The sequence below is a fragment of the Diadema setosum genome, chromosome 18 (genome assembly GCF_964275005.1).
Source record: "Diadema setosum chromosome 18, eeDiaSeto1, whole genome shotgun sequence".
NCBI classification, from domain to species: Eukaryota; Metazoa; Echinodermata; class Echinoidea; order Diadematoida; family Diadematidae; genus Diadema; species Diadema setosum.
In genome coordinates this window covers 14866273-14882629 of record NC_092702.1, presented here as the reverse complement: position 1 = coordinate 14882629, position 16357 = coordinate 14866273, and the positions used below count along the sequence as shown (strand labels likewise).

At 37.1% G+C, this 16357-nt stretch overlaps 1 protein-coding gene across 1 annotated transcript in view; it reads left to right on the top strand.

Moving 5' to 3' along the window:
• LOC140241984 (N-acetyl-D-glucosamine kinase-like) overlaps positions 1 to 14156 on the top strand; it is a 36543-nt gene extending 22387 nt beyond the window's left edge. Inside the window, exons 8-10 of the mRNA XM_072321728.1 lie at positions 12035 to 12135; positions 12949 to 13027; positions 13929 to 14156. Coding sequence (XP_072177829.1) covers positions 12035 to 12135; positions 12949 to 13027; positions 13929 to 14110 — 362 coding nt within the window. The 3' untranslated portion in view covers positions 14111 to 14156. The remainder of the gene's footprint in view (positions 1 to 12034; positions 12136 to 12948; positions 13028 to 13928) is intronic.
• Positions 14157 to 16357: the final 2201 nt, after the last annotated feature.

The window sequence follows — 16357 nt, the reverse complement described above, 5'->3', positions numbered from 1 at the left end:
GGTCCAAGTATAAAGTATGATGGGGCAATTACTTGATTAGATTTTGGGTGAACTCGGCCAAAGGTCAAAGGTCAAAGGTCAAGGTCAAATCATGAAATTGTATTTGTTTGTGCGATAACTCCAGACTGGATGAAGCAGCGTTCACCAGACTTGGTCCAAGGATGATGTATGATGGGGCAACTAGTTGAGTAGATGTAAGTGACATTGGCAAGAGGTCAAAGGTCAAAAGGTCAAGGTCAAATGCTAAAAATGTTGCTATTTCCCCCATATCTATGCAGTGCCCAAAGGTATTTTCTTGAAACTTAATGTAGACATGTACTACAGTGTAAAGATTCTCCAGAGAGAGTTTCATGTCATAAGGTCAAAGGTCAAAAGGTCAAAGGTTAGGTGAAAATGTTACAATTTCACTTTTCTCGCAAATGGTTCAATGTATTTTCATGGAACTTGGTACATACGCATGTACTGACTGGCAGGGAACTTAGGGGTCATGGGTCAATAGTCAGGGGTCAAAGGTCAAGGTCAACTCAAAATTTTACTATTTCCCTCATATACGGTCAATAGCACAATCAGGGTATGCAATTGTGTAAAGGGGCAAAAATGAAAAAACTTGGTGAAAATGCTTTTTTTGTTGTTTGTTGTAGCTGAGTGTTCAAATTTTCATTTCACGTAAAGAACGAGTCAAAATTTTGCATTAAACTGCGCATAAATTAGCATTTAAATTAGGGGTGTCGAATTACATTGAAATGACTAATATATTGGAAAAAATTCATTAAAAAAAAGGAGAATGTTTTTTTCATCTGATAATGCTGTGAGATATTCCTGATAAATATCTCTTTCATTCACCACCAGCACATAGCCATGACATATCACAAAATATGAATAAATTTCATATTTTCACTTCTCGAAATGGATGATCAATTTTGTAGGCATTATTTTGAATTCAAATAAAACCACTTTTACATATTTTATGATATTTCACTTTTGCCAAAGAGTGAAGAGGCGAAACTTTCAGGAATAGGTAACAGACATATAGTGGCCATTATTACAAATTTTTATGAAATTAGGGCTGGTACTTTGGAAGATATTATATTTTTCATCAAAAAATTATCTGTACAGTTTGACCTTGAATGTGCGCACAGTGTTTGGATCAATTCTCATATTTGTAAACACAGATAGAAGAATGAATGTGAGATTTATGATGACTTGAGTTGATATCCAAGCTGTGACAGTCAAACAATGACATATTAAGCCAAAATAATATGTTTTTGCTTATGATATCTTTAGAAATTGAACAAGCATTGAAATATGAACACTGAACACTTATCATATGGCCTTCATGCAGTATAACATGGGCGTGTATCGCACTTATTTATGCTCAGCAATTTGTAAAAATAAAAAAAATAAGTTTCTATTGCTCAAATCTGCTAAAATTTTCATACAATAGATTTCTACATATGTACAATTCATGGTTAAAAAAACAAGGATATTCAATAATGGGAAAAGAGTCTTTAAAGTAGTCAAATTAGGATATACCTCCCTGAAAATACTGAAAAACGGTTGCACTTATTTTACTCAGCATTTGAAAATGTTTCAAAACTCAAAACTGGCTGAACATTTATTGGCAAACAGCGCACCATATTGTAGTGTGTCTTTAGTACTTTCAGGAAAAGCAGAAAAATAAGCTGTTTCTCCATGTATAGCTGTACAACATGGGTTAAAAGGTCACAATGTCACAAAAATAAGCTAGCATTACACTCCTACCAGGATAATAATAATAATAGTGGCCTCTTATAAAGCGCTGAAAGTCCATCAATGATGATGCTCATGGCGATGGGACTTCAGACCTTATAACTTTCTCCAGCTGAAAGAACCACTGTTTTTTATTGCATGCAAGCAATGCCAGGAAAAAATCCATTAATTTGATACCAAACACATAGGGGTAGACTTAAAATATGGACCTCAAATCTTGATTTTACGTAAGTTGTAAAACGCTTTTTTTGACGCATTACGTGGGTTTTGGGGGACTTTTTGGTAATTAACCTTTAATAATTAACAGTAAATGAGAAGAAATTAGCTATTTTCTTACCACATGTGATTACTGATGTCTTAGCATGCTGCATGTGAATTTTAAAGTCAGTTGGTGCATTCTTTTAGAAGTTACAATTTTTTAAAGTGAGAAAGTCATGATTGCATACCCTGATTGTGCTTATCACCATACTAGTATATTATGCAATGCTTGCATTATTAGTTTTAAAACTTAATATGTACATGTATTACCTAATGGAGATTCTCTGCGAAATTTCCAGCCAGAAGGTCAAAGGTTAAGGGTCAAAGGCCAGGTTTAAATGCAAAAAAAAAACTATTTTGTACTGTACTTACACTCTTTCTTCATACCTTGAGAATTACTCAATGCATAAACTTATAAAAGGGACGGTCAGAAGTCAAGTAAAAATCCTCAATTCCCCAAATATGTGTACCTGCACTCTTAGACAATTATAGCAAACCCAGTTCAAGGAAAGTGAACATTCAAGATATTTCTGACAAACCTGTCATTTCAATATTTTGCCATTTATGTGAAACTGTCATCACACATTGTGAAGACATTGTACTATACACCTATTGGGAGAATCATGCATTATGGCGGAGGCATCAGTCGCCATAGCGACATTTCTAGTTTTTCATCTGTGTGTGTGTGTGTGTGTGTGTGTGTGTGTCCAAAGAAAAAATATGCAGGTTCAGTTTAAAGGGGTAGTACAGTTTTGGTTGAGATGGGCTTCAGGGTTGTTTTTTTAGTTTTTGGGGTTTTTTTTATGCCTCCGCCACGAAGTGGTGCCGGAGGCATTATGTTTTCGGGTTGTCCGTCCGTCCGTCCGTCCGTCCGTCCATCCGTCCTTCCGTCCGTCCGTAATGAATTTTGTGGACAAGGTAACTATCAAAACCTGTTGAGGTATCCTAATGAAACTTGGCATGTATGTGTATTAGGGGGTGAAGTTGTGCCTATCAACTTTTGGGTGCACATGCTCAAGGTCAAAGGTCAAAAGGTCAAGGTCAAATGTGATGCGCTCCGTCGGAATGAGTCAAAAGTCGCAAAAAATGAAATCGTAGTTATGCCTATATGTGAATTCTACAGACTCTAAGCTTTACACTGATGTGTAATACAACTCATTTCGATATCCCTATAGATCATAAAAACGAATATAAACTACGTTTATGATGTCAGTGCATTTTCTAAATAACGGAGAAAATCGCTCTCAAAGTTCAGGCTACGTTCAAGCTCACAACCTGTTTCTTTCACGGGACGAAACAATACAGCAGTCCTGCTTAGCGACGGCGTTTACGCTCCATCGCACGCACTACCGTATAAGGCGATAGCTTGGGTATGTAAGATAATTAACCAATCGCAGGACAGGTCTGTCAATAACGATTCTGACCAATACGGCAGCCCGAATGTAAACTTCGGCGCGTTTGTGTCCGTGCCGCTGCCGCCGCATGAATGAGTCGGTACACGTTGTGTGTCGGCTGCGTTGTGGTTTGCCGCAAGTTTTTAACTCACAAACAATAGCAAACAGTAAAAAGAAAAAAAGGCACGCAATGCGTCTTACGAGAAGCGTCTTTTAGCGAGGGCGTTGATCGCTTCCATTCTCCTCCCATGTTGTTGTCAATGGAAACTAAAGAGGATGCGTTTAGCAAGTACCAATACCTAAACCTGAGAACCTATTGTAGGCGGGCACGCAATGCGTCTTACGAGAGCGTCTTGTAGCGAGGGCGTTCATCGCTTCCATTCTCCTCCGATGCTGTTGTCAATGGAAACTAAAGAGGATGCGTTTAGTATGCAAGTACCAATACCTAAATAGAACCTGAGAACCTATTGTAGGCGGGGGTTCAAAAGACAGCATCGGTAGAAAAAGTCAATGAAGTTAATTAACGATAGTCGTCTTTTGAGATCGTGTTCTTTGCGTGTACTAAAAACCCTCAAATTACGCACATGGTCGTAATGTTGCAGAGCATCAAAGACTGCTTTCGCGTCTGTTCTGTAACATTCTGAATTCCCGCCATATTAGGCACATTTCCTTTATAGGCGTTACGTGCACAGTAATTATCGCTTATCACGCTTGCCAATGCTGCACATATTAAACGTATCAGAAGCAAAGGTTGATGTAGGCTTGACAGCTTCACGTTGGGTTTACAATGATTGTATCATAAATATACTTCTTATTCTCGGTCACTTTTGTAATACCATAGCATATAAAAAATCATTAACTTGTAGCTTAAGCTGAATGTTTTTTTTTTTTTTAACATCACATTTGCAGTTACAATTTTTCTGCATTTGAGAAGTGGAGTATAGATATAATAATACTGACAAATATTCGGAATTAATACTTAGGCCTTCTTCATTTCGTTTTGCATTCACAAACCTTATTAGAAAAAATGATTGCTTGATTACTTCGGGTAAAGGAACCACCGGCAATGACTGGAAAGGAACCGCATTTAATGTTCTTGTTAACGAACCTAAGCTAATAGTGAACCATATTTCATTGTGTTATTAACGAATCTTCAGAATAATCAATTGTATTACCCCCCCCCCCCTCTCCCAAGGAAAAAAAAAAACAGTTCAATGTCATGCGTTGTCAATAGTGATAAAAGACCCGTTTTTATTTCGAAGTGTGTCTCAGTACTCCTGTGCTTAATGTGTGCCTCTCTCAATGATTGCGATTGTTCAACTATTTCTTTCACGCAAGCTTGAACAGGAAAAAGCTAAAAGTCAGGCAAGATGACGAGTTTTCTTCCATGAGATACAATCATTGAGACACACATCTATTCCCGAAAGTTGTGTGATTGCTTATGTGCTAAAGAATTGTGTTCATTACATGAATCAGGCACTATACAAAACGGTTGAAATCTACTGAAAGTCGAACTTCGTTTTTTTTTTAAATTTCATTTCCATTTCAAGCGGGGATAGACTAGAAATTAGTTTGTCTATACTGGCAGGAGACATTACAGTTTTCCAGTACATGCTCCGCATTTAATTTGTGCGCTTAGAAACGTCAGTATGAAGCGCCATATAAATGCAATTATTATTATTGTTATTATTATTCAAACAGTCGCCATATTTTCGTGGTCAGAATCAGATAATGGACACATGATATATTATAAAAATAAAAATACAAAAAAACTAATACGCCATATGTACAAATATTATGAACTTCAATGAATTAAACTTACCTGTGACATTCTGCATAAAAAAACAAGCACGCCGATTAGATAACATTTTAATAGAATTAATAGAACACACAGCGATCCTGCGTGGCAGATCAAATCAAGTTCAATTGGTGAGAAAGCTAAATGAAGTTAAAAAGTTGACTTCTTTTCGTTTCTCTTTCAATTCATGAAAACAGAATTACATTGTATATCTATTGGAGAGGATTGTCTCTGTTGCGAACGATCGTCATATATAGCACTGTTAGTCTTCTGCGCTAATCCGAATCCCTAAATACTTTAATTTTTGCTTGATAATGTAATAACCCTGCTATAACTTTATAAAGGACTCGCAAATTAAAAGTTTCAAACCGTATACTGAAACATTAGTACACGGTGTATTTCAAAAAAAAAAAAATCATTTTGAATGCGTGTGTTAGCATGTTAAGAGCATCAATCTGCCTTTTATTTTCCGTACGTAAATCGCACAGAAACGTAACCAAACGTTACCAAATACAGTGAAATGCATTGTACGGCGTGGTACTATCATTAGAAGTATATCCCATTCCTTTTTTTTTTATTTGCTTGAAGCAGTCGTCAAACCATGTGTCATTTTCGTAGCAACATCACTTAGGAATTAGAATGTATTAAGATAATCGTTACTCATTTATTTTGCGCTACTATTAATAGCATTTACATTTTCAACTTTTATTGACATGCAGTATTATGTTACTGTATGGTTACGATTACGAATGTTGGTTATGAATTCAAAAGACTGGTTTATCAATCGAACTATAAAGGTAACAGCTGTTTTGAAAGTAGTTCGATACAAGTTCAAAACGCAATCGAAGTCATCGTCATAGGGGGAACTGATAGCTCTAGAAAACTTGTTTAGGCTAGTAAAGATTGCCGTATGCAATCTTTGTGGAAAGATTTGACTTAGGCCATCTTTTGAGTATTTTGAGAAATTTTATAAAGAATTATTTGTTTTGATTATGTCAAGAATTAGTTTGAACGATGAGAATAAAAAGGCGCAGTTACCCAAACAATGTCGTAGGTCGATTAGACATGATGGGTAAAGTAAATTCATGACTTGACTAATTTTTACTGAATTGATGATCTCTTCTGTAAACCATCAGTTATGTCTTGTAGATGATACCTCTGTAATCGTAGTCAAAATTCTTTCGAGCGATGAGACGAAAACCAACAAACAAAATGCCGTGTATCATCGCTCGAGATTCCACCATTTGGCGTCACCCGACCAACAATTATTAGTGGCAAATCAAATGGAATGTTATGTTGTGGGACAGCAGACTGTGTTACGATTTTTAGATGTTTCGAGCAATTGTTTTAAAAAAAGAGAAAATGAGGCAAAGTTCAAGAAATTAGAAAAAAGCACGTAAATGCAGGCGATCATGTTTGATAATCAAAGTAAGAGATTACACTCGGCCGTGCGGATGTATATGATTGCCTTATTTACATGTCTGATTTCTGTAAACTATGTTATATTTAAATTTAAGTTCCCTTCCCTCCTTGATAAAAGTTGTGTTGGGTTTTCGCTATAGGCATTTATTAGGAAACGCTGTAAAAACGACAACAAATGCCTACTATACATCAAGAGATGACCTATACATACATGAAACAAAAATTCTGTACGTTCTGATATAATGCAACTGCTTGTTTGTTTGTTTGTTTGTTTTGAACTACCATGGTCTTCGTCGGGGGAAAGATGAACAAAAGTAGTAGAGTGTATCACTCTCAAATCCGGATGATTGCGATAAGTGTGTATCCCCGCCCTTTCTATACAGGTAAGCTTGGTATCCTATTATAAAAGCCTGCATGTGTCACGCAGAAGAACTGATTCCGCGATCACTTTTAACCTTTCATAAAATTCACGTTTTAAGATAATAACGATAGCTTGTCGGAGATAGGGAAGTTAGCGTCCTTGACTGTGGTTCTGAACACAAAAGGGGACTGAAAAATTCTTTTACAAATTAGCAGACATAATGCCGATCCTCCAACACTGCTGCTCCATGCCGTCACTGATTCTGCTTTCAATGGCGAAGAAAGAATACTGGTTGCGTGATTATCCACGCCTTGATAGCAGGAAGTTTACCTTTCATTGTTTAAGGCTTCGTTGATGCGGGGTTTACTCGGATACAAAGCGTGAACAGTGTCGTCCGAGTTCTTTCATTCGAAATTCCTCAGAATACGAAATTCAATGGGCAATTAGCGCTGCTACTTCGCAAAGCTGTTAGCCAAATTCTTTGCAGACTTGACCTCTCACATGTCAGCTACACGCAATACACGACAAACAGCTATCATTACAAACATTCTGATTAAAAAACAAAACAAAATGAAGAAGCGAACTTTTGAGTAGCGACACAGCTTTCTGTCCCTTTCTCAAATAGGTCCTACTTCTAATAAATACACAGATGACAAGGGTGAGAATATCCTCCAAAGGGAACACGAGCTATTTGGGCATTAATAATGTTTGTCTTCCGATTTCTCTCCATGCCGTCACGGCCCAAACCATCATAAGAAATAGTGCAATATGTTTTATTAACCAGGGAAATAATAGTACGCATTACCTACATTTGGCGAATTATCACACGTATTGTCGACTTTATAAAAACGAGAATAATTGACAACTTAGGCCTTACTATATCTCCAGAGATGAACTTAAAACAGCAAGTCACATACAAGGGAACGAAAGGTATGATTATTTGAATGAATTCATTAATGAGGCCAATTAATAACCGTTGAAAGAGTACACACACGCATAAAGAGGTTTCAAGTTCGATATGTGATAACTGTATTAGCTCATAGATAAAGTATCATAAATTTTGCGTGATCGTTCGTTGAAATTAAGTTTTCAGCGCGATTTGTGCGTCACATCAATCACCACTTCATGAAATGGAGTGCATGTATCCAACGAAACTCGCTGGTCATGCAATCGATAGCCTTCGTCAGCTCACTATTATTGCGTAATTCTAAAGCCCTCGCCGCTTGGCCGCCGACGCCGCCGCGCGCACCATGCTTTGTTTTGTCTTTAATGGGGTCAAGAGCAATGCCTCATTAGCATACATCCTGGCAACGGAGGCGGAGTCTCGATCGGGCAAGAACAATAGGTGCGAAACGCAACGCAAAGGCGAGCGTTCGAAAAAAAATGTAACCGAAAAAAATTGTCTCAGAAAAACTGTGATTTGGGACACTTGTACTCATTTTTACACGCTGAAATTTTCTGTACAAACAGATAAAACTTCAAGGAATCAAAATCCGTCATAAAAAAATTTCGACCCGAGCAGTGCTTCCCCTTCATTTTCGGCTCATTACGGGAAAACTCCCCGTGCGACTTATGACTCATTTTGTCGGAGCGCCACACAAATACATAAAATTTCACTATTTCCACCATATCTATTGAATGCCTGAAGATATTTTCTTGAAACTTAGTGTATACATGTATTACCCAATTAAGATTCTCTGGTGAAAGTTTGCATCATGAAGTCAAAGGTCAAAGGTCAAAAGGTCAGGGTCAAATACATGAAATTTCACTATTTTCGCCATATCTATTGAATGCCTGAAGATATTTTCTTGAAACTTAGTGTATACATGTATTACCCAATTAAGATTCTCTGGTGAAAGTTTGGGTCATGAGGTCAAAGGTCAAAGGTCAAAAGGTCAAGTAAAAATATCAAAACTTCTTTTTTTTCTCCGTGCCTTGGAAAATTGTTCAAGTTATCTTCATGGAACATAGTATATACATGTACTGACTGGAAGTGATTATCTAGAGAATGTAGGGTTCACGGGGTCAAAGGTCAAGTGCAACACTTCAAAATTTTACTATTTCCCTCATATTTATGCAATGCCAGCAGGGTTATTATTTTTTTACACTTGGTGTATGCATGTGTAACCTAATAGAAATTCTCTGGAAAGTTTTTTTTTTTCTTCTTTTTTTGCCTCAAAGGTCAAAAGGTCAAAGATCAAGTGAAAGTGCTGAACTAACTTTTTCCTCCATATCTCGAAGTGGCTCAAGTTATCTTGAAACTTAGTACATATATTATGCATGTTCTACCTGAAAGTGATTATCTTATGAATTTTAGGGTCAAGGGCCAGATGAAAATGGTAACAATTTACTATTCAATTCAGAAATTGCACTTTTTCTCCACACCTGTACCTTGAAAATTACTCAATGCCTAAATGTATGAATGGGTCAAAGTCGAGTTAAAGTCCTTAAATCCCTGGATACATGCTCTCCTATTCATCCAATTAAACCTAGGTCAAGGAAGGTGAACATTCAACACATTTGTGACAAACTTGTCATTTCAATATTTTGCCAATTTTGTGAAAATGTAATCACACATTGTCCACATGTACTATCTAGACCTATTGGGAAAATCATGCATTATGGCGGAGGCATACCAGTCGCCAAAGCGACATTTCTAGTTTATAATGAGAAACATCTTATGAAATAGGAAAGAGTATGTAATTCTAAGAGGAATTCAGCATTTATTTGATGAAAATTGGTCTTGAAATAGCTAATATATCCAAAACAAGGTGATCCTAATAAAAAATTGGACCCACCTTTTATTAGGATCACTTTGTTTTAATTTGTTTATGGATATCTCTGCTAGTTCAAAACTGATTTTCATAGCATAAACTTTAAGTTCCTTCTATAATTATGTGTTCTTTTTTATTTCATAAAGTGGTTTCCAAGTATCTCACAAAAAAGTTAAAAGCTGAATTCTCACCTCAACCAATACTATACCATCCCTTTAACCCTTTTCCCTTTATGCACCCACTTGTGTGTGTTTAAAGTCATTCAAAGTTTATGAGCAAGCTGCCACATTTCTTATGGTTTTACCAGTAATTCTCTGCTAAAGGACCAGGCAGTGAAGATTAGATGTCTTGCCTAAGGGCACAACTGCTGCTGTAGTGGGACTTGAACCATGGGAGTCTGGCTTAGAGACAATGGTCATGTCCACTAAGCCGCAATTATAATAGCTCCTCATGCATTCTTGTGTAAATTACATGTATAGTTTCAGTTGTTTATATAATATGCATCAGGTTGTCTCTTCTCGTATACATGTTGGTCCACAATTATTTCAAAATTATGTTGTGACTGAGCAAGCTACCACAGCACTACACGCCACAGTAATGTATGCAAAGGCACTGCAGTTTCCTGTTTACACAAGAGGGCAAGGCATTCACTCTGAGTTTAAAATTATAAACTATTGAAAATATCCTTGCTTTGTCAAAGAAATACTTGTCAATGACTGTCAAGATGCTGAGTGGCCCAGTCCTCGGAAACAAGCTAAAAATCAGCTAGTATGCTACTAGCTCATTATTGCACGCCTGTAGCAAGCAAATGTATGAAATGCTACTTTTCTTTGCAGTAGTGTTACATGAAGATTCTGCTTCAATTCCGGTGTGAGGAAATGATATGATATGCAAAGAGGAAGTTGGTCGTGCAAAATCAGCCCATTGCTCTCACAGTGGATAGTGAGGTTGGAGACAGGATTAGGTCCAGCTCTATACTATTGTCATTATTGTATGTGACCTTGCATCACAAAGCCAACAAAGAGTTGCATTACTGCATTTTACATGAGAGAGGACTCAAAATAGGTGAAATAGGTCAACCTGGACAATCTTTGAGTTTTTCTCATTTTCTGAAAAAAAAAAAAATCTTCCTTCCCTCTAATTCTAAAAACTGCAGTCATGAAACAAATGGGAAATTTTGTTTTTGCAGCTTTCCTCCTGAGAGCACTATTTTCTGTGGAATAGTGTGATTAGGTGACGCCCTTTTCATTTTTTGAAAACCCTTTTCACTTTCTTCACTTTCAATCCTATTAACTTTTGAAAGGACGATGCTCCTGCTTGAGAGTTAGTATTAGTCGTGAATAGAATGTGCAATAGGTAATGCAAAATTTCAACTTAATGTAATAATGCCTTCATTGTGATTGCTGTGGAGTTTGTCTGTTTTGTCCTCTTCATTGCACAAAGCGCAGCTTGGTAGGATTAAGTAGTGTACTTGAATAGACTCTAAACTTTATAGCCTCTTTTCTCAGTAAACATTTTTCCATAGTGTGTACTTTCTTTCCAGTATTCAAATAGATTAGGAAAGTCAATTTGTATGGAGTTACACAAAGCTTAGAGTCTGCTCTTTCAGAATCTACCCTTGATTAAAAGTCCATGTCTGGCAACTTTTGGGTGGTTTTGTAATGCAGTTTCAATGTTAGACATAATCTGTTACACTTACACCTCCACTGCTAAAATGTTATCCCCCTCCCCTCCCCCCCCCCCCCCATCCTCAACCACCACTGAATATGATCCTTGTACCAATGTTACTGCTGGACATCATCTAATAGGTTGTTTTTGTGGATGTAGCTGGTCAGGCAGTGCTGAAACTGATGCTAATTTTCCTTCTGGGCAGTGAGTGATTAGAACCAGTTGACCATATAGATAAAGTGTACTAAGAGTTCGCACCAGGCCTCATACGTTCACCATTCATGGGACTATGAGACAAGCAGTGACACCTAATTTGCCATTTGAAGCAGTTAGATACATATTGAAGTGTTTTAAAGATTTTTTTTTTCTTTTAAGGAAAAAAAAAAAAGATTGCACTCATTGCACAGGCAATTTGTAATTTAAAGATAATCTGCATCATTCTGTGAATTTTTCTGTCAAGCTGGGCAGTTTGATGTACAGCTGTAAGTGTTGTGGTTTTGGTTGCGTTTGTGCGACAGTAGTGAGAATTGATTTTTATGAGATTAAAAAAGGTCACACAAAGGAGTGATTCCACCTGTAATATTGTGCTGTGTGTGCTTGTGTGTGTCAGGTGCCAGGGATGACAAGGACCCCCTCTGTATATGGATTTTCTGCGAAGCTGGAAGACTGCTAGGCAAACATATAGTCGCTGTCTCTCCACACATAGATCAGGTGAGTGTACATGTGATTCTATGGCATGCTTGATTGAAGATGTTTTAAACTGCTCTATTGCAAATGATGCAATCACTTGTTTTGTATCATGCTCAGCTGTCATGTCTCTGTAGTTGGGTGTGATGTTTGATGGAGCTAATTTTTTGCGCTTGGCTGGGTAAGAAGAGTTTCACATGTTTTTAATTCCACAGAATCAAGACATCAACTACTGGAGCAAATTGACAAGCAAAAATATTTTTGTGCTTTTATTTTTGCACTAACATCTCTTTGCGTTAAAATTTCCACTTTTACAGTATATACAGTGTAGATGATGATTTGGAGACCTGACGTTTTACTCTGAACTGTGCAACAAGAATTTCATTATAAACCATGCTCATTTTAACAGGAGTGTATGGGTATTCATGTTTTGATCATTCCTAAGTGAGATAATGAAAAGCCTCTTATGAAATATGAAAGAGCATGTAATTTTAAGAAGGATTCAACATCTATTTGATGAAAATTGGTTTTCAAATGGCTGAGATATCCCAAAAGTGCTAATGATAAAAGGCGACATGCCACAACTTTATTAGGATCTCTTTGTTTCATCTTGTTTTTGGATATCTCAGCCATTTCAAAACCGATTTTCATCGAATAAACTTTTGATACCCCCTAGAACTGCATGCTCTTTGACATCTCATAGAGTGGTTTCTGAATATCTCGCAAAACGTTAAAAGCTAAATCCTCACCTCGACCAGAACTTTAATGAAAACACCCTTTAATGAATGAAAACATGCTCGATGATCTGGATCTTGTTGTGCACTGTGCTCTCTACAGAGTCTCTTGGAAGGGGAGAATGGACTGAGGATTGTTTGTGTCGGCTCAGTGTGGAAGAGTTGGGATCTTCTGAAGGAAGGTAAGTTCATGGTTTTTATGTCTCTCCCACAAAGTGTCACCGGAGGCATACGTAATGATGTTTTTGAGTTGTCCGTCCATAATCAATTTTGTGGACACTGTAACTTAAAAACCATTTGAGATATCCTAATGAAACATGGGGTCAAGTGAAAGTACAAAAATTTCACTTTTTTCTCCATATCTCTGAAATGGCTCAAGATATCTTCATGGAACTTGGCATATGTATGAGTGAACAAAGTTGTGCCCATCAACTTTTGTTGCACATGTTCAAGGTCAAAGGTCAAGGCCAAATTCTTTTAGAATTTCACTGTTTCACCCATATCCCCCTGTGCAATGCCTCACATTTTTTTTTTTTTTTTCTGGTCAATCTGTAGGTGAAAGTGTGATTTTTTTCTTTCTTTTAATGAATGAAATATAATTTTGGCTGGCCGACTCATATTCAGTTACCCTATTGAATCTGTGAAACCAAATACATTTCAGATTTTGGAATCTAGTTTGCATGCTCACGTTGTTGCCCCATCAGGCTAACTTCACTGGTTTTTAGTACTTAGGAACAATCATTTGGCTTGGAGGTACACTGTATTCTCTAAATGTGAATATGACGTTAAACCAGCCTGAGTACCACGGTAGCTTGCAAATGGGCCAGTACAATGGAGTGAAAACAAAAGCAGTGAAACAAACTGATGTAACAAAAACTTGTAAATCAGCCAGTTTTACTGGACTCAATGTTTGAACTTTTTATTTAGTTGTTTTCACCACACTGATGCAGTAACAGAGTATGGATAAAATGTAAAAACCAAAGTCCTTTGTTCCAAAGAGTTTGTTGTAAGAGTTTACTGTGTACACTATTACAAGACCCTTGTCTGATGACCAAAAAAAAAATGACTGATGATCTCCTGCAGGTTTCATTGCAGGGCTGACGTCAGGAGATTCTTCCTGCCCAGACATCAAGAGCTTCACCTTACTGAAGCTGAAAGAATCATCCGCTATCGGTGCTGCCAGACTCGGCGCCCAGGGGGTGGATTTTGACTTGCCGGTCGACTACAAATCAACAGTAGATATCTTGTATCAACATGAGGTGTGAATGTGTCCAACCTGTCTCAAAACTATCCATTCCAGTAGCGTTGCATATTTATTACCTTGTATGTAGATAACAAGAGGAATATATTGATATAATAGTCTATGATAAAAGTCTCTCATATTATATTCTGCCAAAAGAAACATGTATGATACTGACTTGAGTATACTTAAGCTACAACTGTGACTGTGACTAGAAAATAGTAAGTAGGCTATGCATGAGAAGTTAAAGTGTTGTCATCATGCATACTTGTAATGTAAAGAAGGGCTCTGAGATTGACAAAATGTGAATATGTTACTAAGTACTATGAATGTGTCTGCATACAATGATTCTTGCTTCAACTGGACAACACTGAACATGTTGTGTCAATATTGATATTGTTCTTGTGAGACAAGATTTTTTTGTTTCACCTCCTTTGTGGACACAGATTAGTGATATAATCTGTATGCTACACTGTGTGTATCATATATATACATATATAGATATATATAGATGTGTGTGTGTGTGTGTGTGTGTATACAGGGCTTGACACTAGGTTTTTTTTTTTTTTTACTAAATACAAAATTCTGGTGACCCTAAAATGAAATGAAATGCGAAAATTCCTTATCAATTTAAGATGCCTGATCAAACCACCAAGAAGGAAATTTGGTGGCCACTGCTAATGTCAAACCCTGGTGTATATGTAATATATACATGCCGTATGTATATATATCTCTCTACATCCAGCTTTAGGGAGACAGTATGTAGATAAGCAATGTCAGCAGTAAACCATGCGATTGATCCTTAATATATATAGTAATTATGAGCATATGATGACTCCCTAAAGCTGAATTCATAGTATATCGTCGCTGGGGCGACAAGACCTCGTATCTACAAAATGTCAAATGTTCAGGAGAGCCAAAAAACATGGCGGCCAAAGCACTATACCGAATGGGACAGCCGTTCCTTTGACGTGCCATGGTGGCTTCATTTTTGGGGTAAGACAGCTAGGAGTTGGACAGGACATCACTTAAAGGGGATGGCTAGTAACCGATCAGTGGGAATGCTGAGGGATGATTGTTCCAATCCTTGTGGGATTCATTTAAGAGTACATTATATATCTACTGTTGTGTGAAAATTATTTGCTTCAGAACGGTCTCGTATTCAAGTAATGTGCAGATTAATGCCCCATCACTGACCAGGCACGCTAACCTGGAAACATTAAACTGCACATTACTTGAATATGAGACCATTCTGAAGCAAATGATTTTCACACAACAATAGATATATAATGTACTCTTAAATGAATCCCACAAGGATTGGAACAGTCATCCTCCAGCATTCCCACTGATTCCCACTGATCAGTTACTAGCCATCCCCTTTAATGCAAAAAAGTCATTTTCACCAAAATCGCAGATACAGGGTCTTGTCACCCCAGCGACGATATGTGTATATTATGCACAATACAGTATGTATGTGTATATTATGTATATGTATATAATTACATAAAAAATGTTTGAAAGAGATTTTTGCATTATTAATTGAACAACAACCTGTCAAAGGCTGGTCTGCGATGCTTGTATACAACTGTGAAGAGTAATACTCTTACTACTACAACTAATAATAACAGTGGTTACTTGTATTGCGTACAGGTCCACCTTTCGGTGCTCATGGCGCTTTAAAAAAAAAAAAGATGAAAAGATAAATGATACATTCATGTACAGACATGACAACAGAGAAGAAATAACAAACGACAGACAAACACATACCAGATAAAGAACACAATTATGTTCGGAACATTATAGTTTACAGTTATATAATCCTCAGTGTGAGAGGAACAGATACATTTTAAGTTTGGATTTGAATGTTTCTGTAGATGATAATTGCCATAACTGAATAGGAAAGTGATTCCACAATTTTGGTCCCATAACTTAGAAAGCACAATACCCCCATCCATGTTTTATTGTGGGTGTTTGGGGTAACAGTACATCTGATGATGAACGTACACTTCGTGTTGAATTTTATTTAGGAATAGATTCATGTAGGTATATGGGGGGGGGGGGGGAAGGATGAAATGAATGTGGTGCTGATAACAGAATCTTAAAGATAATCCTTTATTTTTTTCTACAGGCAGCCAATGTAATGAATGGCGTATTGGTAAAAAGTTAACAATTGGGCGGCAGAATCTACTTGAATGTACTGGCAGTGTAATAGATGTCTCGATGATGATACCTGGTTGCTGACTACACATAGAAATAAAAATGAATCCATGTT